Below are 27,740 nucleotides of genomic sequence, written 5' to 3'. Positions count from 1 at the left end.
CATTAACCGAAGAAAGGAGGATTGGTAGCGATCGTCACGATTCAATGGAAAAACTGACGGAGGAGACTGTGATGTTGCAGATTTGCGGAAATAGGGTTTCGTAAGTTGAAGCTTTAGTCTCATGAGATGCAATCAAGTGTTATTAAAATACCGATTAAATCACTTATTCGCATTTATCTAGAAAAGTATAATTCAATAGAAAACTCTCATTGAGTATCGTCGCATCAAAATATATCGTGCAAAAAAGATATTCGGTATCGTTACAAAAATCATAGAAAACTTGTTTGCATATAGTTGAAAACTTTGCCCTTTTGTTTTGATATATGAAACGCCAAAAGACAATTTGTTGTTCTATCTTCAAGTCAAGATGCTGATTAATGTGGTCCTTGTTCTTTATATATATATTCTGAATATTAATGCTGCTGTCTTCGACGATTTCCTCCACGATTATTGTTCACAGATGCGCGCAAATTGAGTGCTACTCCATTAATGACGTTACGATTGTTATTATTATTGTTATTGTTAGTATTATTTGCGGGGGCCACTAGTGGGTTAGGACCTATGGCAGGCACGGCAATTGGAGCAACGATATTGATTGCTGGTGGGTTGTTCACTGCTGGTACGGCCGCATTATTTTCATCGGTTTCTGCAGCTGGATTCACTGCTGGCACGACTTGGTCGTCCTCTTCACTTTCCATTTCATTGGGGAACATCCGTTGCCTACGTTCCTCCATCAACCGCTCCCGATCTTTATGAATGTAGTCACGAACGTTAGGTAGCCCCATGATAACATTTACCGAGAGAGCTGAGCGAACTATTCCCATGTCGGTTGCTTCGAGCCTGCAGAGGAGTATTTATAAAATCTTGCGATTTCCAATTAATGTATATAGTCGACTCTTACCACTCATCCGTTTCCACCACATAACACTCAGCATGTGCAATGGTTGCAACCCCGTTGAATCCACCAATAGCGAAAATCATGTCGTCAATGATTTCCAGACCGAAATTACTTCGTGGATGATACATTTCACGGATGGATGACCAGGTTTGAGTTTCGGGATCAAATCGTTCTCCAGTATTCATTCGCGATAGGCCGTTAAAACCGCCCACTACGTAAATGTATCCTTTATGTGCCACACAGGACACTCCAGATCGCCGGGATATCATGTTTGGAAGAGGTGACCAAGTGTTGGTAGTAGGATCGTAAAATTCAGCACTGTTCATACATTCCTGACCATTAAATCCGCCTAAGAAAGATAAAAGACTGCTTTGTACAAATAATGCCCTTAATAGATATGAAAGCATAATTCGAGCACTTTTTCTTCCCCAAAATACCTGTAATGTAAACTTTCCCATTTAGTGTACATGCACTAGCATCCGACCTCTGTACACTCATGGGTGCAATCATGGTCCATTGGTTCGTCTTAGGATCATAACGTTCAGCCGTATTTTGCCGATTATTTCCATCATAACCTCCCATTGCGTAGATGAATCCATTCAACTCTGTGACGCTTACGTAACACCGGCGGCAATGCATTGGGGCGATCTGCATAGTAATTGCATCAAAAATTAAAGAAAGGACAAAGAATACGAAAATTATGATAATCGCAGCCATTAAAAATCACAAACAATTCAAGGAAATTTATTCCAAGACGATTTCTGTTCTAAATATAGAAGCAGAAAAAAATGCGAAGGGATGTGACTACCACCCACTTACCTCCTTCCATGTTTTCTTAACTGCGTCAAACACTCGACAAGTGTTAAAATAATCCATGCCATCAAATCCGCCGATGCAGTAAATTTTATAACCAATGACGGCGGTCCCATGGTAAGCTCGTGGACCGGCAGGATCCTCGTCGCGGATGCGTATCCATCTATCCGCTCGGGTGTCGTAGGTTTCAATACAACGTTGCGGAAGTCCTTCACTCCAGCCGCCAATAGCGAAAATTACCTCATGTGGTAGACGAGGAAGTGCCAATGCTGGGGTTCTGATCTTAAGGTAAAATTATTGGAAAGTGGGAAAATTTTATTTAACAAATTCTAATATGTGTGTGAATGTGTAAGCGTAATACAACTTGGAGTGGGGGGCGTTAGTTTGGAATACCCTAATTCAATAGACTTCCATTAGCATCTAGTGCACAAGTATGGCTTTCTCTAACTCTTAATTGGCACGATGCGGAATTCTACGTCACGTAACTCCAAGGGAGCAATCCCGTCGTCCTTTCTGGGAGAATGGATTTTCCCTGCATAGCATATCTAAAAGAGCATAAGATCATCTCCCTTCTCAATAGGTCCAATATAGATGTTAGTTGGGGCTAATAAAACGATTGTCAGCTCAGTATTCCTGCAAGGAAGCGTGGTCGAAGGTTTGGAACTTTTGATTGACAGTGATAGTACTCTTCCATGTACCGCTTCCATATACAGACTAGGAAACGGCCAATATTGAGTTAGTAGTAAGTTTAATTTGGTGGGTGAAGCCGCAACTCCAAGCACCCAGGAATTTGGCAAGTTCCATTCTACTATCCCTTAAAATCGCCTATTCAATGCCCTCCCTTACCTGAGCGTTCACAGGGTTTTGCGAATCTAAAAAGGTAGTCAAAGGGTAGTATAGGTCCCAGGGCGAAACGTGGATTGGTACCCACGATGGAGCATAAAACCTGGGAAATGCCTGCTGAACGAACACCAACAGCTCTATTACCAAATCCTATCTCCACCTCCACATGGTGACCGCTGGGAGCTCTTTCTTAACCAGAAGCTGCACACGACGGAGGATGAAGGCGAGTCTCCCGCGCCTAAAAATGGGACAAACTATACTAGCTGCTCTTCCAGGTTGGGGGTTGGGTAGGGCTGATAACCCTACAACAGGAGCTTCGGACTGGACGGATTACACAACGACGAACCCGGCAACGACAAAGGAATGACGATTTTCGCATTTTCTCATGGAACGTGAGCTCCCTGTACAGAGATGAAGCTGCTGAGCAGCTAGCGGATACCCTGTCCCAATATAGGGCTGATGTAACAGCGGTACAGGAGATGTGTTGGACAGGGACCGATTTCCTGGGGAAGAGCCGCTACATCATATATTATAGTGGCCATCAAGTAAACCATGTGCTCGGAGTAGGTTTCTTGGTTAGTCAGAAAATGAAACCTGCTGTTATCGGCTTTGAAAACATAAGCGAACGACTATGCACTTTGCGCTTGCGAGGCAAATTTAGAAATATAAGAATCATTAACGTTCACGCTCCCACAGAGGAGACTGCAGAGTCGAAGAAGGGTACGAGGCAGTAGAACGAACCCTTGAAGGCTGCCCCAGATATGATATCAAAATCATACTTGGGGATTTTAACAGCCAAATAGAGATGGAGCCCTTATTCAGGCGATACGTTGGCTCCCATAGCTTACATCAAAATACAAATGATAACGGACTGCGGATTATTATTCAGTTAGCAGTTTCACACGAAATGGTTGTTGGAAGTACCTGGTTTGCGCGGAAAGCGGTCCACCTACATACATGGCCTTCTCCAGACGGGACCACTTTCAACCAAATTGACCACGTGTTGATCGAACGCCGCCACCTCTCAGCCTTGATGAATGTCAGAACATATAAGGGGGCCAATATAGACTCGGATGACTATCTCGTTGGCATGGTGCTCCGAATCCCCTCTGAAAATCAGGTGGGAGTTAACACTGAAGCCATCCACAACACAGCCCTCCGCAAAACCTATAAGAGGGATATGGATGCCGCAATAACTGCAGTCAACAGAGGTCCTGGAGATGAAGCATCAACAAATGATCTTCACAATCACCTGAAGAACGTTATCATAAATACCGCCACAAACATACTTGATGCCAGCCGCAAAAAGAGTCGGAACGGCTGGTTTGACGTTGAATGCAAGCTAGCCACGGAACGGAAGAATGCTGCATACTGAGTAATGTTGAATTCTCAAAGGACGCGGGCACGCGTGGAGACTTATCACGAACTACGTCGAGCGGAAGAGCGACTTTACAGACGGAAAAAGGAAGCCTGGGAGAATCAACAGGTCTGTGAACTAGAAAAGTACAGGGGGCGACCGTACCAGGCGCGCAAGTTTTACCAAAAAGTCAGCGGGACGAAGCCTTACACACCTCGATGTTCATCGTGCCGAGACAAAGAGGGAAATCTGATTTCCGACAGAATGGGCATATTAGAGCAATGGGTTGAGTACTTTGATGAACTAATGGACAACTAGAACATACTGCCACCACCAAATGTCGAAGAAACAGTCCGTGCAATTCTTCGGTTTCAAAATCATAAGTCGCCATGAGCCGATGGAATTACAGCCGAATTAGTTTAACATGGAAGCGACCAATTACACCAAGTGATTCATCAAGTTATGCTCAAGGTGTAGGACAGCAAATCAATGCCTGACGACTGGCAACGAAACATTATCTGCCTCATACGCCCAGAACATCATTTGCCCATACCAAAGAGGGTTCACTCCAGGCAAATCAGCAACAGATCAGATTTTCTCTCTGCGGAAAGTGATGGAAAAACTGTTGGAATATGGACAACAGTTGCACCATCTGTTCATCGACTTTAAAGCCGTCTATGATAGCATAGCCAGGGTAAAACTGTACACGGCCATGAGAGAATTCGGTATACCGACGAAATTAATAAGACTGACTAGGCTGACCCTGAACAATGTGCGAGGCCAGATAAAAGCAGCAGGATCACTCTCGAGACCATTCGACATCAACAACGGTCTACGACAAGGGGATGCCCTATCATGCGTCCTGGCCCTGGAGAAAGTGACCTGTGATGCTGAGGTAAATGCAAGAGGTACGATCCTCGTTAAGTCCACCCAACTACTGGCCTATGCTGACGATATCGACATCAAGGGAAGAACCACCCAAGATGTACAAACTGCCTTCATCCAAATCGAGCAGACGGCGCGAGATCTTGGGCTGCACATCAATGAAAGCAAGACAAAATGTATGGTGGCAATGTCAGCACCGAAAACCAACCAACCAACAACATCAAACCGCACTGGTCAAACATGGAAGAATAAAGATATGAGACTACAACTTTAAGACCGTTGACAATTTCTCCTATCTAGGGTAGAAAATCACAACCGATAGCAGCTACGACGATGAAATCCGCGTACGGTTGTTGTCTGCCAACAGAGCCTATTTCAGCTTACAAAAACTATTTCGATGGAAACGTCTCACCATAGGGTCAAAGCTCTTACTGTACAAGACAATGATCTTGCCCGTCCTCATGTATTCCTCGGAGACTTGGGTTCTTAGCAAGAAAAATTGCGAACTCTTGGCTGCGTTCGAGAGAAGAATTCTCCGAAAAATTTTTGGCCCCCTACATGAGGATGGACTATTCCGTAGCCTACATAACGACGAAATCTATGAGCGATACCATGACCGCCCGGTTGTGGATAAAATTCGGCTCACCGGCTCGGTTCGGTGGGCGGGTCACTTAATCCGTATGGATGAGGCTGATCTAGCCCGGAAAGTTTATAAGGGCAATATCTATGGTAGAAAAAGAAGACGAGGCAGACCCTGCCTGAGATGGAGCGATGGCGTAGGCCAGGACGCCAGACAGCTTCTAAGGATATTGAATTGGTGGACCTTGGCGCAAAACCGGGATGTCTGGAGTTCCTTGTTAAGGCAGGCCTAGACCGGATACCGGTTATTGCACCGTTGATGTTAAATATATCTAAAATAGCATAGCATCACCCTTCTTAATATGTCCAATATGTTAGTTTGAGCTAATAAAACGACTATTAGGTCAGTAACAAGTGTCGTGGAAGGTTTGGAACTTTTCAGTGACAGTGATAGTACTACATGTACCGCTTCCATATAATAATAATAATAATCGTTAGCGCAACAATCCAATTGGATCAAGGCCTTGAAGTGTGTTAGAGTACTTCGTTCAAGACCGTAACGGTACACTACAGGATTTTTGCGCAACTAAAACAATTTTTTAAAGGCAATGAGTGCACCGATTCCTCGATGCAAAGAATTTTATTGAGGTATCTTCATCCGAGGTTTGAACAGGCAAAGTATCTGCATATGAGGTGCAGGATCGTCTAGTCCTCTTCCTCACACTTCCCATGTGGTAGTTTAGGAGCAGTGCTCTGTTAGAGCCCTATCAGGGTTTTCATGTCTCACTTCTTAAGAGGTGATTAAAAATTCACTCTACCGGCCCCGGGCTCTTCATTGAAAATTTTCGCCCGTCGGCAAGAAAACAAACTTCTCCATTGCGTGCCTTCCGTTTTCATCCTTCAAAGAAGACTTGACAACGCATGACCGGATGGCGAATGTTGGCTCTAGTCTCGCAATTGTGGACCCTGACCCTTGGTGTGCCAATCTGTAAGCCTCCGCGTTACCAGCAATGTTCGAGTGCCCTGGCACCCACACCAGGGATGTTTTTTTCAGTCGGTCAAATTCGAGAAGTTACTGGTGGAAACTTCATGTCAATTGGCTTGACATGTTGTTTTTATTTAGTGCTGATAATACTCCCCGACTGCGAGAACAGATTCGAATGGTGCAACTCAGTCATTTCTGTCGCAAACATTCTTCTGCTGCCGATAAAATCTCTTCCTGGAATATGGTCGTCATTTTTCCGTTAGGTTGGGGCCAGGTTTTGTTAGTTTTCCGATTCCTCTTGCATGACTGACCCGTCGGAGAAGATTATTAAGCCTGTAATCCCAAAAGGCTTATGACAATTTGTCGATCTAGATATATTCTCTTTTGGTGATTACGAATGAGTATGGCTTCTCAAGTCATATGATCAGCAAGCATCAAAGTCATCTGATGTGGTGCAGGCCTAACCATATGATTAATCCCCTTTTCACGCTGCAATGGTATTAAACCCATATGCGTCGTTAGCTACTTTTCGTTTCACCTCCGAATGAATGGGGTGAACGGGTTCGAGCGCTGCGCTCGGCGTAGTACTCACTGTTCTACTAATACGTAACCGAGCCAACGAGTCTTTGAATCTACGCCAGCAGTATCTTCCTATTTAATCTCGATCACTATACAATGCATGCATACATCAAAATGGGCTTTGTTATAGATGGAATCTCTTGCGGTGAGCAGTCTTAAAGAATCAGAGTAAACTGCTTACTTCCTGGTATTGTTCCTGTATATGATGCTTGCAGTCGAAATGTACTCCTAGATATTTGACTTCACCTCCCCACAGAACTTGCCGGGATGCCCCTCCCCGTCTTTCTTTCTCTATTGTTCGTGCCAAGTACTCTTGGGGCGACCCACTCGTCGGCCTTTTATTACTCTTGGTAGAGTGGATTCCACTGAATTACGTAGCCAGCAATACAATTGTCACTGCTCCTCACTTTGTGACCTATGCACTGACACTCTCGGCTTCCGACCGCATCGCTTCATTGGAAACCGTATCAGGCCGGCGGTGATATGTCGTAGGCAGGTTTTCACGAATGCTTGGAGCTTTCGAGTGGCGGTGAATGTCAATTTCCATGTATTACTCTCATACAGCAACACAAAAAGGACACTAGCGCAGAACAGTATCAAATTGATTTGGATATTGAGATCCCATCCCACTGCTACCAGTGAGATTTGAACCGTGGCTTTCCGTACGATAGCCTTGTGCTCTAACCACTCAGCTATCTGGACAAGTATATGATACTCTGCCCATTGATGTAGATAAGGAGAGTGCGATGACCCGTCAAACAGAAAACCTTGATTTTGTTGGTATTTATCTTCAATTTAATCCTACTAGACCAAAAAGATATCAGCGTAGACGAGGTGTTTGAGGAAAGATGTCACCGTTCATTGAACTCCTCCACGTCCTCTGAATAAGATAACATGACGAACGCCACCGATAACAAGAAGAAATAATATAATAGATACAAGCATGTGTAGAGCACGGCAGATATACTTCCTGTTGACGCTGTCGAAAGCTTTCTTGAAATCGATGAAGAGAAGATTTATGGCCAAAATGATTTCTCTTCTGCTAGGAGGAGCAGTCCGTATCTACATGTTACGATGTCTAGCCATATCAACCACAAGAGGAAGAAGCTTACCGGAAGTGATACGGTTAAGAACCGTGATGAAGTGTTTTTTTCCACCTCTTCAGTTACTCATTGTGAATGATAAGTCGACCGTTAACGCTCTTCACAGGACCATCGAAAGATTTGCCGCGACAGGCATGTTCTTTCGTGATGCGGTATACGGTTCTGGAATTATTGCTTTTGTAGCATCTTCCGCCTTCCTGACCAGTGGAATAACAAATTCTCACATACTATGTTGAACTTCCTGGAATTTCGCCCGGTGTCCGAGTTCGAGCGCATCACGCCCTCCATCATTTGCAGCGGTCAATAGAGCCTTAAACCCCGTCCGTTCATCGATCCGCTTTCACGATTCCGCAGCCAGCCAGATATTCTGACCCCGGCCCAATGCTAATCGATATGCTCAGCTGGGTAGATCTCAATGTAGATTTTCCAGTGTCAACTGGATCATACAAGCGGTCGACGTTGAACTTGTGTGGTCGCGACTCTCCAAACTAACGAGTAGTGGCGGACCCAACACGCAAGCGGACTTAAGCGACCACATGGTGACCTCTCTCGAGGTCGATGTCAACCCCTCTCTGGTTACGCACATCCAGGAGACAGCTCCAATTTAATTGCTCGTGCGTGTCGGTCAGTTGAAACCCAACTGACCTTATGACAAGCTCTGTGCTCCAACAATGTGCCACCAATGAGACGACGGAAGTTGCAGAAATCTACAAACTTCCCACCATTATCGTTACGGTCATCAAGACCGTGCAGTCCGAGCAAGGTATTGTCAGAGCCCACGTTCGCATTCAGATCACTTATCATGACCGCAGTGTCACCTTTAGGAGACCTCTCCTGACCCGTATGTAATTGTTCATGGAAAGCATCATTTTCTACTATGGCGGGAACTTTTGTTGGTGCTTAGCACTATACAGTTGTAATACTCCTTAACCTGGAGCCGAACTTTGCAGTCAGAATCCTGTCCAAAACCGCATCCTAATTCAAGAAAGCGCTCCTCGCGGTAGTCATCGAAAATAATCCAAAACAGGATTAGCGGCTGCTACCACTTCTCAGAGTACAAAAGCACATTGTTATTAGTGCGACAAGAGGGAGAGGAGTACTCTTCAGTGTCCCAGAATTTTGTTTCACTTAGGCCCAGAATGTCCAGCTTATATCGTTGGAATTCCCGGGTCGAGGTGAAGAAAGTGAGCTTTCTGAGGACCTTCGCTTCCATTGTCTAGGAGCATGCGCACATTCCAGAGACCAACAACAGTCTGTTTATGATAGCCAAAGTTCTTGGGCGTGAGGTCAGTCCCTATTCGAGGCGTTGATGGCGCTTCGGTACCAATAAAGTTTCAAAATTTGCAGGTTGCTGGCCCACACATTATTATCCCTTTTATTCGCCTCTTATGACCTAAATTCCAGACCTGAAAAGCTACTGCTATTGGCAAACTCGGATCGATTAGGGTAGTTATCTGCTACAAAAGAAGATAAGGCCTAAGATTGTTTCAAATATTTGCGATTTACACAAATCGCGAGGAACTGTTCGAGTAAGTATGATAGGAACGTTCATCTCTCAAAGCGTATACTCTATATTTATACCTGTATCTGTAGTTCAGAACCATCACCATATCGAAAAGGTATATAAAAGTTAAACTTCTAAATGGTGTTTAATTAGTAGTACACTGTCATATGAAATAATCACTTACCTCATCATCCCGTGATCCAATCATATCCAAATCGTAAAGGAATGTTAATGTTTCGATTATCAGTGGCTTCGCAGATTCGCAAGCCGTGACATAAGGGTGATCCTTGACTTGCTCCATGAAAAACTGTAAACTTAAATATTGTTAATGATATGCGTGAAGATGTTTAGGCATATGCAGCTATTGGATCCAGTATTTCACTGCGTCTGAAAATTATTCTAACAAAAAAAATATTCAGAAGTCTGCTCCTTTTAGGATGTCCACGCGGTAAGGTAGCCCCCGTCTCTGGTTAGAAATGACCAAGGATATGAATATAATGATGGGGTTAGGATGTAAGATAGTTCGAAAAAAGGAAACCAATGAGATCCCCACCTAATCACTCATCATCGGTTAATGATGTGTAAGTGATAACCCTTCAGCAAAGGGGCAACATAAAGAAAAATACAAATATCCATAACGACTGGGGTTTAAACCCGGAGCAACGAGATTAGACCATGGTGTTGTCAACCAATTGGTTGGTCATTGGAGTACTCAGGCTTAAGATAGGTATATAAGTATACAAGTGAAAAACTTCGTGGACATATAGGCCAAACACCCTTGGATGTTTGGATTACCCGTGGCGACAGTCCCATTGCGGGTTATGCCATCCAATGTAACCCTTTATTCCAGGATGGTCGACGGTTTGGTAGCCTTAAAGCTTGTCGAACGAAACAGTAGATGAAGAGCTTTTAACCTTCGTTTCCAAAATATTTCCAACGTTAGATACTTCGAATTTTGCCATTTTGGAGGAATATGGGCTGCGATCAAAAAAGTTGAAAAATGTTAAGTATGGAGCAGGATCAACTGAAAGAAGAGTAGAGGAATATTTGAACTAACTTTACATAGCTACCTACCCCTTAGGAGAAATTCAAACCCTTCTCTGCAAGGTTGTAATGAACAGACTACTTGGGCAGAAACTATTTTAAATGAAGTTCTTCGACTCTTAGTGAAAATTCGTTTCTCTATAGTGTTATGATATGAAAGGTCCACCCCGAAAGCTTCAGACACTTTTGGTACGTAGCGGTGGTACTATCTCGAAGGGAGCCAGCATAGAGAACGAAAGAATCTCCCGTGCTGCTCTGAGTACTCGAACGCCCACCAGTTCTCACCATGTGCTTCAGGTATTCGCTATTTTTTATCTATAGAGTTTTATGCACTTCGTGCATATTGATGAACTGCAGAATGGCCAATTATGGATTTTTACCGATTCTAGCAAAACACAAAATTAAGATAAAAGTGCCTGTCTTAGTTCCTATACTAGACAGATTGGTCACTAGTTGGCTTCAACCCGATTTTGATCCCCTTTAGGATAGAGTTCTGCTGGCTTCATGGTGGAGACTCTATATTAGGAAAAGCGTTGCAACTCTAGTTGGCCCTGAGCCAAGGGTAGTTGATGCGCTTTCGTCCAATGGACCTCTTGTGCTTATCAGCCAGGGGTTCTAGGTTTTGGCCCGAAACTGCAGCTTGTACAAATCTATATGTAACCATAAGTTTTTTTGCATCATACATATTAGAAAAAATTAATAAAGGACTATCTATAGTTTCTCTTTTATTCGGTCTAAGAGTAGTCGCAGCTTACAGAGTACAAATATATAAGCTAGAGAAGCTAGCAAAGTCTTAAAGGTACTCTTTGGGAAAGGGGTCCCACGGTACATACTGGTGGAAAAACATACCGATAGTAAGAGGAGGATAAAACTAAGCGTGATACCAGCAGTTACAAGAAAAAGCTATGGAAAATTGCAGATTTATTGGGTTTACTGATATTTCCAGATTGGAGAAAATTCTGAACCGACTGACACCAAGCTAAATTCCTTTTTCAACAAACACTGGCTTATGTTTTCTGCCAAGTCCGAGGCACGTCCAAAACGTAAGCGAATTCAATTTGTATAGAGGAGGTGAGGCGGAAGATCTTATTTTTGATGCCTCCTCGAAAAAATTTCCCGCTCTCATTTCTCCATCTCCCCTTTCGTTTCTTCTTTCGTTGGGAACCTTCTCCTACTCATGTGCACCTTGATGAAAGTGAACAAATGGAAATTAGAAGGCGCCAAGACGGAGGAATGTAGGAAACGGTTCAAAACGTTTAATCCAAACGGACCAGGAATTGGGTCGAGGCGTTGGTCGTATAAGGCCTGGAATTGTCATGCAGCAGGCAGACTTCTTCTCTTAGCATATCCCTCCCTTTATTTTGAATCGCCCCTTTCCATTTTTTAGGGTCTTACAGTATCTTACCATGTTGATGGTCTAAGCTAGATATTTAGTCAAAATTACGCCTTTATGGTCGTGCTTTTGAACTTCTTGGCTAAGGTTGAAATGGTGTGACGTTGCTGTTGACGCCTATAAACAATTTTAACTTCACTAAAAATTTTAACTGGTGTTTATGACAAGAGGTTGCCTGTGCCGCGAGATTTCAACATACTAGCCTCGAATTAGTCTCATTTGGAAGGGGAGGAGTCAGGCTACACGCCAGTGATGCCAACATGCTGAAACCCCATTCCAGTATACCTGCTTTCTGCACGTGCCTCGTAAAAAAGGCATTTGTTAGTCTAGTTAGTTCCCCCCAACGAAATTTCAATTACCTGAAAGACTCTTATCTTATACATATATACATACACAGACGAAACGTTGCACTGCTTCCCCGGGGAAGCATGTTGTCTATCAGGTTTACAATGAGTCTTATCGAACCCGTTCTTTCGTTGATGTGATATTAATAACCGAGTATATGGCACGGGATACAACTACCTATGACGTTGGCGATAAGTAGTGATGCTAGCTATTTATTATATTTATTTCCAGAGAATTATTTTTGGTGCTAATAAATTAACTTAAAAAGAACATTGTTACAGCATGAGCTTCTCACGATTCAATGTTTGTGAGACTTGACGAACGATGTAGTATTCAACCTTCAGATTCCGACGGAGCTAATATATTGCCGTAGCAAATATTCCTAAAAGTATTATAATAGCCAGCTTTTACAGGTTCATCAACGAGTTCAATTAGCGATGATACCATTTCCGTAACCGTTTGTCTTTGAAGTTTCGGCCTCTCTTGGATGATTTCAACTCTAATAGACGAGCTTGTTCCTTGTAGTAATGCTTCAGAGGTTTGGAGAGGCTCAACCTCTGTCCACCGAGACCGTAGTGGTTGATTCTACGTGACATTCTCCTCTAACGGAAGATTGCTAGTTGCTGCAAGCAGAGTACATTGGTACCAAAAATCTGACGTCCAAAGGTGGTGAGAAATTCCCTGGATTCTACTCCATCTTATGAAAATCCTATTCTGAACATGTTCCCAGCTAGTGAATTATAGTTAGTTGGGGTACCCACAATACTCCTAGATATCTTGCAACTTTTAATAACTTACCACTGACTTTACTGTATTTTTGTTTGGTTCTAGCAGGGAAAGTTTGTTATGTCCAGCCGCATTTAGTCTTGTTCACTTGTTCTTATAAAAAGTCTGCTCCAGCGAGCTAGCCAATTGTTACTGGTTATACCAATGGCATGGGGGAAATTGGACCCTCTTTTGTTAACCAATTTGAGATTTAATTTTCCTCATGTTAAAGTGATCAGGTAGTCAAAGTAAATAGTTCTAGCGCATTGAATTTATATATAGAGTTCGAACGAGTTTTGTATCCCTGAACGGTTCTTGAGGTTATCAAGTGACCTAATGTCCTTAAGGTTGCCAACTTCCCAAACTTTCGCTCTTAGGATGCATATACTTTAGCCTAAAAGACTGTCGTATAATGTCCAACAAAAAAGAATATTTCTCGTTCCGAAAGATAGACCTCTACTCTAGAAGTCTGCTCTATTTTTGAGCCATCGGTGTAGAAGACCGCAGTATACTTTGCCATACATTCTTCTAGTCTGTCCCAGTTTTCTCAACGCTTTAAGTCAATTTTGTATTTTCTACCAAATCGATGTGTGGAGATCCGAAAATTAAAAAAATATTACAAGAACTGGATTTAATTCACCCAATATCTCTCTCGGTGAATGGGTATAGGTGCGACTGCTGAATCAACACCAATAGCTCTATCACCAAACCTTATATCCATTTTCATGGGGTGTTGGGTGGGAGACAGGACGATGAAGGTGAGTCTCCCACCCCTAAAAACGGCACAAACCAACTGGTTTTCTAGGTTGAGTGTTGGTTAGGGCTGACAACCCTACATGCAAAACAAAGGTTACGGAGCCACGGAAGGTTCCTCGGAATGGACGGACTCCACAACGGCGGGCCCAGCAGAGAAAACGGACGAACAATTTGTACATTTTATCATGGAACGTCCGCTCGTTGTACAGCAAAGTAACTGCCAAGCGGCTAGCTGATACCCAGCCCCCATATAGGGATGATGTAACAGTGTTGCGAAAGATGTGCTGGACAGGGGCCACTTTCCTGGAGGAGAGCCACTACACTATATATTACAGACAACCAGTAAACCATGTGCTTGGATTATGTTTCCTAGTCAGCAAAAAATGAAACCTACTGTTTTTGGCTTTGAAAACATAAGCGAAAATATTAAAAGAACATGTTTCCAATTTAACTAGAGAATTTTATTTATTTTGAGGTAGTAAACACGCGTTTCGGACACAATGTGTGTCCGTCTTTAGTGCGTATTTTGTAATCAATTGTAATTACGCAATTTCCTCTACATTATAGCGTACATTGCTGCACCGGTGGTACTAGGATGAAAACGGGGGGGGGGGGGGGGTTTCTAGCCAATCACTAAAAATTATAGTAATGTACTATTATTAACTTTATTTGAACAGATATCGGTATGTAGGCTATTTCGGAGCCTAGGCACCATATAGTCGCAGCCTATCGATTTTTTTTATATTTTTTGGTTAGGTAGTTTCTGAGAATGGGCCCGTTAAAGATTTATCATCTTCAACCCCCCGCACCTTTGCCAGCCCTGCACTGAAACGTGGTATGTCCCGGTACATCAGCAAGGACTACACCCACAGCGATCGCCAGACAATCTTCCTTGGGCTATGGGTGGAGTGACCGGGCAGAAGACCATCATGCCCGAAACTAACAAAGATGTCAGGCTGGTTTGCTAAAGCTCCGGATAAGCAGAACTTCATAGAGGTGTGGCTAGATCAACTTAATAAAGCAGGTGCCTTTACGGAAAGAGCGGTCCATGCGGCCCAATGCATTGGCAAAGCATGTGATGCGTCCATGCCTAGGAGGTGCTCATTCCCCAGCAGAAGACAAAATTACTGGTGGAATGCTGAACTGGCTAGCCTTCAATCAGCTTGTCAGCGAGCCAGCAAAACCCTCGAGGTCGCCATCCAACGGACCAAGAGGGAATGCTTTAAGGAGCTCTATTCGGAGCGGACGTAAACTCGTGGGGAACTGCCAATAGAATCGTGATTGCACGATTCAGAAGCCGTTCATCTCCGCAGATCACGTGCCCTACACTCTTGTTAGAAATTATCCAGGGGTTATTCCCCAAACAAGGGGAGGGCACTGCAGCTTCCAGCGACCTCTGGACCACACGGCAATACTGCCAGTCACTAGCTGCTGGAGATCTGCGCTAGAATAGGAGATAACAAAGCTCCGGGTCTGGATGGCGTACTGAATAGGGCCCTCAAGCTTGCCGTGAAATCTAGACCGGATATGTTCGCTGAGTTGTTCGAAGCGTGCATGTCCGAGGGGATATTTCCTGCATCATGAAAGCGACAGAAGTTAGTATTACTGCCTACAGCTGGTAAACCTCCAGGTGAGCCAACCCTCCCCACTGTGGGGAAAATACTAGAGCGAGAAATCTACAATAGATTACTCCCGGTTGTAGAGCCAGGGAGGCCTCTCAGACTGGCAGTATGGGTTCCGTAAAGGCAGATCAACCATTGATGCCATCAACATGGTTACTGGCTTGGCCGAAGATGCAATCCACGGAAAGGGTAGTACTAGCAAATATTGCGTGGTGGTGACAGTGGACCTGAGAAATGCATTTAATTGGGCCTGCAATGGGAATTTCTGGCAAAGATTGGTATTCCCGCCTACCTTGCAGCTATTGAAAACAACTATTCACAAGAACGGAGCTTTGCTATGATACTGATGACGGACCCCAAGAGTACGTTGTCTCTGCGGGTGTCCGACAGGACTTCGTACTGGGCCGGCTACTGTAGCACATCATATATGATACATTGATGTACTTAATGAGTTATACTCATGTGAAGCGATCAGTGCTGTTAAGGGATGGTTGGAGAGCTCTGGTCTGACACTTGCGGAGGAAAAAACGGAAGCGGTCCTCATCACCAAGCACTGTAAAAGAAATTATGCCTAAGCCTGCCATTAAATACTTGGGAGTGATGATAGACGGGAAGCTCAGCTATAAGCAGCACGTGCAGAATGCTTATGACAAAGCATCCACTGCAAGTGTGGCCTGGAAAGGCTGATGCCGACTGCAATTGATAAAATTGCAAACTGCGGTGTCCTAGAAAAAAATCCTTCGAAGAATTGTTGACCTCCTACATGAGGCTGCACTATTCCGTAGCAAGGAATTTTGGTTTACACAAAACCTTAAAAATAATTTCAATTGACAATATGTGTTATATACTCGTGCTCACCATATTTACAAACCAGAAGCTATCGTCGGTCCATCAGGAAGCGTGAATGTGAATACTGGGAGTCAAGATTCAAAACTCAAATGCAGAGGAAGCAAAGCACCAACTAATTCGAGGGTGAGAATCAAAATGACGAATATCAACCCAGAATTTTCAAAGTGCCATCGAAATGATAAGAAGCCAGAGTTGAAAGTGGGTCCGCCAACTCAATATAAATATTAGAAAGGGAAGATGGGCTTGAATTATGTTAGAATTTTGCCTATGACCAAAAATGTTTTCCTCCTTTGCAAACAACCCCTTTAATATTATTTGGATAAAAATGAAATTTAAAAGAAAAATCGATGCCACATGGTGTGACCTTTTTTCAGCTTTTATCTATCATAACTGATAAGAATATTTACTTTGATTTTCCTTTGGTTGCAAGGATGTTATATATGTGACTATAGATGAATGGGGAAATTCAAAAGCAAATAAACTCGACATAACTTTCCACTAAAGATGATTGGACAACGAGTTTTTGTTATCAGTTAAGCAAAGCATGACTTGACTGACTTGAATGAATCTGCTAAGGATGGCATATGTAGATACATAACAGCGCGTAGGTTATAACATTATACAAGGAACATATAAGCTATATCCATTGACTTATGAGTAAAAGCATTGCTACGCTTCCGATTCATTCATTCTTAATCAAAAGCTATCCTGACTAGCTGGAAGGCATAACGTATATTACCCTATTAGCACTAATGTGGATCCAACAGCTGCTAACAAACCTTATCAAATCTCTAAAGAGACAGCGGAAGGGTATTTAAGCTCACTCGAGTATTTAAAAGACCCAATCGTACGCCTCGCATTAATTTAGTAATATGCTGGGCCCGATTGGTCGGATCGAAGTCAATCCAACGCAGACAGCACTCCCAGACTGGCTCCTCGTCCTTCGAGTTCAACATGTCATCGCTTATGATATCGTAGAATTCCTTTAATCCGATTTTCAATATTTCCTGGCTCTTGATGGCCACTTCGACGAAGTTCCGCAGAATATATGCCCGAGCTTTTGTACAGAGGTCATGACAGAATTTAGCTCTGGAAAGTGGTAGAAAAGTGAGAGGATATAAAAATATACTGCACAATGATGGTCGGCGGAAACTCCACCGGATATGTGTTAAGCACTTTCAGTACTAAAGCTTCGATGATATTTTTCCTAAATCGAATTAAAAAAAAAATGTCCGGCTTTAACTGACCGGCATTTCACCTTTCAGTAGTGGTTCCAGAATTTACCTTGCAAATAGCATTATTCCCACACAATTGGTTGGAGACAACATGTTCACCATAAATTCCACACATTGTCGAACCAAACCCATCATTCCAACATAGTCGGCAACGGTTAGGAGTTCATAGATATTCCTCTGGTCCATATCACACTTTCGAAGGTACGCATAGTCTATGATTTTCTCCATGATTGGTGTCCGTATCCCAGGTATTGTTACATCATCCTTTTCGCCGGTAAGGGACGTAGTGAATAGTGCTCTGAAAAAAAAGAAACGTGAAATCACACAAAAGAAATTTTGATATTTTGTTATTATATCTTTTTATTGAAAAATTTTCCTCGTCAAGTTCCACTGGAACATTCGTCCTTTTAAAGCAAGGGCAAGCGAGGCATTTCGGAGATGTTACTACGTTAATACATATAAATGAAAATCAATAAGGTCGGCAGAGTCTCATTGGCAAACAAACATATGTACCTTAGGAAAAGCAATCAATTTTGGCGCCTGAGAGAATTTTTAGGCGGACAATTCTATTTCTAACAAAGATTTGGCTCATTTTACAAATGCTATATGTGACACGTGGACTTTTCGGGATGAGAATAGACAAATATGGTCCAGGGTTCCACCTGTCTTATCGATGTTATTTTTACCAATCAGTGAACACGATGACTGGAAAATCATTTCCGGAAATTGAAGGAGTAATGTACTTTAATTCAAATTAATGATATCTTTAGTTTTTAAGGTTTTATTAGAATCGGTTGCTGGAGTCGTGGGGTCAAAATGGACCCCCCCCCTTCCGCATTTTTGCTCTAATATTTATATTTTTTAACTTACGAGCACGCTCATCTAAGTAATCTGATTACGACACATGCTGCCGTGGCTACCGAAGATAGGGCGGTTAGTCTTTCTGGAAGTGAAATTTGATTTTGAAAGCGATAATGTCCTGGGTAGAAGGGGCTTATGTGACGATAAACATGAATTTATTAGTAATAGAGAAGTGGGGAATGTTACTTGCTCCGAAGACGGTGTAATTATCCATGTAGATAGCCTTGGCAAAACAATTAGCTCTGGGGAAAAGGAAATAACATCTGCAGTCGGCTTAAGGTATTTTTGAGGCTAGACTCGCTGCAAATGGTTAGTTTTGTTAGAAAACGCTATGTAATGTAATCAATATATCAATATTAACATATACATAGTTCTGCTGAAACTAGTTATTCACGAAAAACATATCAATCGGTAATGTTTTACTGATTTGAATGAATGCAAAAGGTGGTGTTAACATCTAGGTGACCGAAAAAAAGACAAAAAACAATCTCAACAATGTTCAAAATGTTGCAAATATATTTGTAAAAATCATTTAGTAAATAGGATAATTTGTTCTCAATGATAAATATGAGCAGTTCTAAGAATATTCTAAGAAACTAGCTTTGATTTGGCTAATATTTTCAAGTTACGTTTAGTTTGCAATTTTTTTATTAAGGTTTTGTGTTCTGTCAACATATGTCTGTCCGTCTGTCTGTCTGTCTGCCAAACCCGATTTACTCAGAAACGGCTGGACATGTGACCTGTGCGTCCCTTTACACGCAACGAGTGGCGCCGTTTTGTGTTGAATTTTCTGGGGGCTCTCCATACATACGAAAGGAGGGTCATCAAATAGAAGGGCTCAATTAGTACTTTTCTGATATTGGGTGAAACATAGGGGAGATGGGGCACAAAATGTGTGGTTTGGAGAAATTGGTTGAGCGTCACATTCTTGGAAACGCCCTTAGGACGCACCCACTTAATGAAAATCAACATGCTTACCATGCTTACCAAGTGTTGTGTGCCTGCTCTTCATTCTTTGGTTACAAGAATAGAGGATGCAACTCTGAAAGGTGAATATGCGATGGGGGTATTTGTGGACATTAGACTGTGCGCCTGTAATGTCTCCAGTGCGCATGGTGTTGACGATGCTTTAATTAAGTCGATCCATTTTATGCTAATGCAGAGATTGCTGAGTGCTGAAGTAGGTGTTGATCGCTACTTAACAGCAGAAGCAAAGAAAGGCTGCCCCCAAGGAGGTATGCTATCGCTACTTCTGTGGAGTGTGCTGATCGATTCACTACTAGGCGAACTGCAAAATTTACCAATACACCCTCAAGCTTATGCTGATGACGTGACTGTGCTTGCTGTTGACCGGGGTCTCGGAATCTAATGTGGATATACATTGCTGTATGTCCCCATACATCTGATAGAAGATATGAAGGTTACCCTGAAGCGCAGAGAGTACTGGCAAGTCAGCAGTCTACCTTTCGAATAAAAACGAGAAGTGGTCTTTTTCTTTGGGACAATATGCAACGGTCTTTCAAGTTTATGCGTTGAAGGGTAGGCGCATCGCAATCTGCAGTGATAGTCAGGCTTCATTCAGGCCGTTGAGTAGTCCTTTGCTCACCTCAAAAATCGTCCAGGAATACAGAAACTGTTTGAACTCTATCTCTAGATTCAATACGGTGGAATTATTCTGGAAACCTGGTCACTGTGGCGTAGAGGGAAATGAAATCTCGGATGCTTTAGCGAAAGAGGGGTCAATCCCCGCCATGCCGGGACCGGAGTAGCATTGGCTGAGACTGTTTTCAAAAACTGGGAAGAAGGTTCCCACAATGACGGGTGGCAGAGCTTAAATGCTGCTAGACACACCAAACTTTTCCTGCCAGAACCGAACATGCGAACGGTAAAGTTTATCCTGTTTAAAAGCAGGAGGACTTGAAGGAGTATTCTGGGCACCCCGACAGGCCATAATTCACTAGCTGGGCATATGTTCAGAATAGGAAATATTCAAGATGATACGTGTCGTGTTTCGATCACATCCACTAACGGAAATCCTGCAATACGTTAACGAATCCGGAATATTCCTTTAGATGGGGGTGAAAAGGGCCAACACGGCCTGAATGCTCAGGAGCTGTAGCTTCTTCCGCACCACACACACATATACCAGTATCAATTACTTGAGGCATATGTATATGTTAATAAAGTTTGTGGGTTCCCAATAGAAAAGGAGCGCTCCTGAAGCGCACCTAGAACACTTCCAAAGTAGCACGGAGCGCTTCTTTTACGCTTTCACTTCATATACTTTTTGTCATTGCGTGTCATTGCTGGAAAGCGTTCCTTTTATGCGTCACTAAATAAGTGCTAGCTGAGAAGCATGTTTGGCTATGGAAGGGAAAGTACATCAATTTCACCTCAGAGAAGAGTTGAATGCAAGCATATCAATGCTGCTCGAGAAACACTTTTGGATATGGACGGGGGGCGCTTCCATTTCGCTTCCAAAAGAAGCGCTTCCAAAGTTTCCGATTGGAGAACATGATTTCATACAAAGAATCAGATTAGAGATTAGAGAACTTTTCGATATATTAAGAAATATTAACTGTCAATCCTGAAAGCAATAATAGAAATTTAGTGGAAATAGGGAAAGATATGTTAAAAGGTAGTCATAGAATTTCAGACGGAAATAACCATTACGATAACAGGCGAAATGAATCTCATTCATCTCAGAATAATATAAATAATGTTTTCAACCCAGACCAAATAGACAACACAGACGAAAATAACGTTGCCAAAATTCGGGATACTACTACTAGAGTGAAAATTCTCTTAGTGGACACCCCTAATAGACGGACGGCCCTCTTGGGCAAACAGTTTCCCTCTGATTATGATTTTTCGTATATGTCAGAACCATTTGCCTCTCTTGGGCGGACACCCCTTTTCACCGGACGTGGACAGACAGACAGTAGATTTTACAATTTAAAAAAAAAATAATAGCCGGACACGAACCTCTTAACAGTGTACACAACACACAAAATTGTGCGTGGGAATTTAAACGTAAAAGTCCACAAACTAATTTGGGAACTCCCCTGATAAGAAATGTGTGTGCCAATTTCGTCTATGAGCGCAACATTGTCTCATTCAACCCCAGTAATTTGGAATGAAAAGTCTGAAAGGTAAAATAATAATGTCAGAGGAAAGCGCTTCGTTTAAAAGGGAAAATAGATATTCTCAACGCATATGAAAACGAAAATATGATACATCAGTGGGTATGCTAGCCAAAAAGTAACGCTATAGGCAAGTAATCTAAAACATGATAAATTAATTGGACTTGTCTTAACCAGATTTGACATAGGAAAAACGCAGGCTTCCCTTATTGTCCGCATCAAAGAGGCATTAATGGCCAGATGAATTGCTGAACAAAATATCAACAGTAAAAATAAACTATCAACACAAAAGGGAAAAATATTGATGCCATGGTTTATGACTGGTTTTGCAAAATCCGAAATCAAGACACTACATTATCGGGAGCAATTGTTCAAGAGAAAGCCAAGGAAATAACTTTAAGCCTTGGATTTAAAAATTTCCCTTCATCTAACGGTTGGCTGTAAAGATTTCGCAGTAGATACAATATAGCATTTCGATATGTGTCTGGTGAAGCCTCTACTGTTAATCCAGAAGACACTGAACAATTTAAAAAAAAACTTTCAGCAACAACCGGTATCCAGTCTGCCTTAATAAGGAACTACAGACATGCTTGTTTTGCGCCGAGGTTGACCAATTCGATATCCCTAAAAGCTGTCTAGCGTCCTGACCTACGCCATCGCTCCATCTCAGACAGGGTCTTTTTTTTCCTACCATAGATATTGCCCTTATAGACTTTCCGGGCTGGATCGTTCTCATCCATACGGATTAGATGACCCGTCCACCGCAGTTTGTTAAGCCGGATTTTATCCACAACCAGACGGTCGTGTTATGGCTCCTAACTTCCGTCGTTATGTAGGCTACGGAATCGTCCATCCTCATGTAGGGAGCCAAAGATTCCTCGGAGGATTCTTCTCTCGAACGCGGCCAAGATTTCGCAGTTTTTCTTGCTAAGAACCCAGGTCTCCGAGGAATACATAAGTAATGGCAAAATCATTGTCTTGTAGGGTAAGAGCTTTGACCCTATGGTGAGACGTTTCGAGCGAAACAGTTTTTGTAAGCTGAAACAGGCTCCGTTGGCAGCCAACAATCATGGGTGGATTTCATCGTCATAGTTGATAGGAGAAATTTTCAATGGTTTCAAAGTTGTATTCTCCTATCTTTATTCTTCCCGTTTGATCAGTGCGGTTTGATGTTGTTGCGGTGTCATCTCTGAATTCCTATCAGTCAATGGATACAGCCCGCGAATACATCTTGTCAGCTTGAGTACAACATTGTTGATGTAATTTTTGTAAGCAAGCTTCTTATCCAAAGTCATACCAAGATAATTTATTGAGTTAGCCCAAGGGATACATTGACCGATGAAATTCAGATTGGCTTGATGAAGATTCGATTTTTTCGTTTGCTTCCAAAATTATATCGCGGTTGTCTTACTTGCATTTATTTTAATACACCAACGATGAAAATATTGGTAAATAAGACTGAGCTCATTTTCCAATTTGCTTATCATGGAAGCTGACCCTTCTGTATAAAGCCATATGTTATCCGCGAACGTTGTAACCAGCTTTCACTGGTGTGTCCGCTGTGTAGTCATTGAAAAGCATAGGGCTAAGACATGACTCCTGCGAAGCCCCAGCAGGTATATCACGATACTGTATACCGACGATTTGTTAGAAAGGACTCTAGAATTGTGGTTTGATATAAAGGAAACTAAAAGTTTATATATAAGGCCTTCATGCCAGACAGTGTCAGAAGTTTTCTCTAGATCAAGCGCCACAAGTCCTACCGGTTGCTTTCTTTGTAGAGCATTCATAGTGAAGTGGGTTACACAATATAGCTGAAGAGTGGTTGAGTGACCTTCTCTAAATCCAAACTGATCTACGAATCTCTTCATCCTAACTAGTATTATTTTTGCAAATATTTTGTTAAAAACCGGAAGCAAATTAATAGGTCGATAATTTTGGAGGCAATGAGCCTTTTTCGATGGCTTTGCTATCGGAACTGTAATTGCTTCCACGCAGTTTGAAAATATGATAACTATAAGTAGATAACAGGAGTGAAAAATAACATTTAAATATATTATTTCCCTTTTGCTGAGACTTTTAACAGCGCATACATGAATTCCATCACAGCCCGGAGTTTTACGAGTTTTCAAATGTTTAATTATAGTCCTTATTTCTCTGGGTTTAGCGAAACGATAATGGTTAATCTCAAATTTTTTTAGTAAACTCTCGAGTGGCTTGTTAGACAATCATTTCATTGATTGAAGACGTCTTGCTGATAGTTAATGTATGAGCTTCCATAAAGGTATCTGTAAGCAATTCAACTGGCTCAATATCAGAGCAGCTCAGGCTATTATTTCTGTTGTATTTGAGTAACCAGAATTTGGCTAAACCTTTTTTATTCTATTTGGTGTTCCTCTGCGCTGATATTCTTTTATTGTTTTCGCAGCGCAACTTGCTCTACCCTTAATTGTGTCGATCTTTTTGCCACTGTCTTCCACATTTATTTCGCTCACAAATAATGTGACCTACTTCAGTAGACTTAAATTATTCAAAGCGATAGCCTGGTCTAGACTGACGATTATAGAATCAATATCGTATAATTCAAACACATCTGGTATTGTCATTTTTATCGCGACTCTCCCCGGGCAAAATGCTTTATCTGATTTTGACGTGAGAAGATGGCTTGTGTGTGTTTGAGGTGGGGGAGCGACAAAGCCTCTGAGCACTCAGACCCTAGTAGTCCATTGTAATCGATTCGCCCGTCTAACGGAATATCCCGGATTCGTTTATGTATCACAGGATTTCCGTTAGTGGATGTGATGCTACCCACTGCAGTTGGAGAACATCAGCACCAAAAATCTGACATTTGGTGCGTCCATAGGCGGGGCATTCACATAGAAAATGTTCCGTGGATTCCGCTTCCTCATTACAGGATGGACACGTATCATCTTCGATAATTCCTATTCTGAACATATGCCCAGCTAGCGAATTATAGCCAGTCAGAATGCCCACAATACTTCTGCAAGTCTTCCTGCTTTTCGACAGGATAAACTTTGCAGTACGTTTGTTTGGTTCTGACAGGGAGAGTTTGGTCTCTCTAGCAGCATTAAAGCTTCGCCACCTGTCACTAAGGGGAGCTTGTTCCCAGTTTTTGATGCGCATGCCCTTCAACCACTCGTCAATTATTCAGGTTGCCGCCCTTAGGATCGCATGAAAGACAGTTGTCTATTGTCCCAAAGGAAAAACCCACTTCTCGTTTTTATTCGAGAGGTAAACTCCTGTTCCAAAACCATTTTCTGTCTTTGAACCGTTGGTGTAGAAGACGTCAGTATATCCTGATACGCATTCTTCTGGTTCGTCCCAATTTCCTATTCGTTTCAAGATAACATCAAATCTTTTACCAAACACACTAGAACTCGATTCAGTTCTCCCAATGACAGTGCTCTGAATAAACAAATCCAAGGACTGCAAATTGAGTAATGCATTGGCTTTCTCCAGTTTTTATCAGACGTAGGCATTCTTTAAGTGAACTTTTCGGAATAGCTTTAAAGAGTTGCACGAGGTTTATTTATACAATAAAGTAAGCTTCTGTTGATTGAGAATTCAACGTTTCCAAGTGCGAAATGAAGATAACATCTCTTACAAGTTACACTACGGCGTGAGCAAGTCAACAGTGATGGAACTGTCAGATTTTCAATCAAGGATTCTATTAGGAAGAATCCACTATCGAATTGATGCTGATAACCCGCATGACCTCAAAACTGGATTCAGAAAGGTCCAAAGTGAAAATCATGCTAATAAAGTGGTTTTACGGATCCACAAAAACTTGTTGAAACAATGGGCTCCACTGTATGCAAATGTTCATGAAAGCTTTTGAGCTCCCACATAGTCATGTTGAGTTAACTGAATGTTAGACACGATATCAAAAGCGGATTTAACGTTGTTAATGCGCCGAGTGACATCAATTTTGACGCCACCATTGACAAAAACAACGCCTTTTAGGTATACAATGCTCTGCCTATATATGCAGATAGGGAGAGTGCGATGGCCCGTCGGACTGAGAATTTTGGTTTTGTTGGTGTTGATTTACAGTCCAACTCTACCTTTCTTCTCTCTTTTTAAAATCCAGAGTCATTTAGCCAAGGTCCCTGTCTGGGTGAAAAAGCAAACAGATGTCATCCCCGTAGTTGAGGCGTTTGAGGAAAGATGTCATAGTCTATTGAACTCCTCCACGCCCTCCGGACCACATGAGGAACGTCACCGATAACAAGAAGAAGTAATATCGGTAACAAGATGCAGCCCTCGCGGAATCCGTTGTTGTTGTTATTGTTGATGTGATCAATGCAGGAGGATTTGGAGCGGAAATCAAACTGTCGATCAAGGTTTCGAGATGTTCTTTAATGCATTCCACAATTACTTTAGCTATTATTTTGCGACAGAAAGGATATAGATACCCCTCCAATTGTGATACACAAAGCCGGTGCCCTTCTTTGGAATCTTAACGGTTATCCCATTTTTTCACTCTCTGGGAAAGGTTTTGGATTCTTAGGATTTCTGTAAGTATGGAAGTAGTGGATCTGCAGAAACCGCAGGTGCATCGACAAATATCTCTGCGGAGAGACCGTCGAGCCCAGAGTCTTTACTCTGTTTGGGGGCATTGATGGCCGAGATGATTTCTTTTCTGAATGAATGGAACGCCAGAGCGCAAGCGTTCTTATTGCCCGCCGTGATATGTTTGCCAACAGTATCCCCTGTTACATAAAGAAGTGTATATTACGAAACTCGAAACACCTGATAACGCTGCGTGTGCCGGCTCTTAAAATTGTGGCATAGACTGCTAAATGCCACTTGTTGCATTCTTAGAATCAACCATTAGCTCTAGCAAAATTTGTAATTTCTTTTCTGCGGAGACAACAGCCAACCTGAAAAATAAATCTTAGGCCTCTAATACTTTAGTGGATAGCAAGGTTGCGTATTGTTCGCTAATATTTACTTCTCTCTCTTTCGCAATTAGTGAAAGGGAGTTTCGTTAATTCTCAATAAAAAATACATTTTCTAGTTCAAAATCCCACGAGTTCGAAGAAGTTTTCGAAAAAAATACTCGGGAAAACTTGGAAAAAATAACCCTGATTTATTAATTTCTAAAAAAAACATTTTTAATTATTCACTAAAGCTGTCACCGCCGAAATTCCAATATTAGCAAGGACTCACCTGAAATAATTGCTGCAAGAGCACATGATAGCTCGATGAACATGAAAGAAGCTTCCGTCCTGAAGGCGTATCGTTGCATCGCACAACATATTGTTGGCACGCATTTCAAATAGGGCGTGCATGGCTTGCTGACTCATACATGTCTTAGGATCGTGTTCATGCTCCTCCTCTTCCATTCCTTCATGCACGAACATTACCAGCTTGTTGTATACACCCTCGGGTGACTTTCGCCGTAATAAATGCCAAAGGACGGACCGATCCTCCCTAAAATCAGGGTCAATCGAAGGAAATTAACGAAAATATTTCCGATAAGCGTTCTCTCTGCCTTGAAGATAGATAAAAGTAGAATTTTCGATACGTCGGGCAAACTATGTAATACACTCTTTTGTAGTATTGGCACAACGAACTTGACGTGATAAAATTTTGAAATGATGCAAATGAAATTTCAATTTTTTTTTAATTAAATGCTGTAACGATTTCGCAGGATATATCTGTATCTATACTATTTACTGGTGGCTATTTTGGAGGAACGTTACGTTACATTAATTTTCGAGAAATAATTGTAAAAAATTGGCAAATATTGAGAAAAAAGACGGGAAAATATAAAAGAAAATTATAAATAATGAACTAATTCTAAGGCGTTTCAAGCGTCACCAAATTAAAAAGAAGGCAAAACGCTTCTGACACATAAATAGATAAAAACAAAAGTGAATTTATTTTTCCATGTTTTTATAGTAGGCATAAGTTTTGCCCTAACCCGCCCTCAGTTGGGTGAGTCCCGGATGTATTGTTTCCATCAAAAGTCAGCACTCTTTTAATGAAAGTTATGATGCGAGAAGCAGTTTTAAATGTAGATTTATTAAAATTAAATAGCAGAAGTGTAGTATTACTACGCATGATTCTTTCTTCTATGACGCATCTTACGAATGTGCCTTTGAGTCTTCTGAAGGATAAAAGCATTTCAGCTGTAGACGCGGTACCAGTCAGC

At 42.0% G+C, this 27,740-nt stretch overlaps 1 protein-coding gene across 1 annotated transcript; it reads right to left on the bottom strand.

Annotated features, from left to right (window-relative positions):
* Positions 1–209: 209 nt before the first annotated feature.
* LOC119653033 (kelch-like protein 10) lies at positions 210–27,702 on the bottom strand. The gene is made up of 8 exons (XM_038057479.1): positions 26,753–27,702; positions 17,605–17,853; positions 17,145–17,409; positions 9,731–9,853; positions 1,718–1,993; positions 1,336–1,546; positions 902–1,247; positions 210–840 (listed from the first exon to the last, which is right to left on the bottom strand). Exons 1-8 carry the CDS (start codon positions 26,944–26,946, stop codon positions 414–416), a joined length of 2,091 nt encoding a protein of 696 aa, XP_037913407.1. The 5' UTR covers positions 26,947–27,702; the 3' UTR covers positions 210–413.
* Between the last annotated feature and the right edge of the window lie 38 nt (positions 27,703–27,740).

This window comes from Hermetia illucens, chromosome 3 (genome assembly GCF_905115235.1).
Source record: "Hermetia illucens chromosome 3, iHerIll2.2.curated.20191125, whole genome shotgun sequence".
NCBI lineage: Eukaryota > Metazoa > Arthropoda > Insecta > Diptera > Stratiomyidae > Hermetia > Hermetia illucens.
This window is presented reverse-complemented; position numbering and strand designations above follow the sequence as displayed.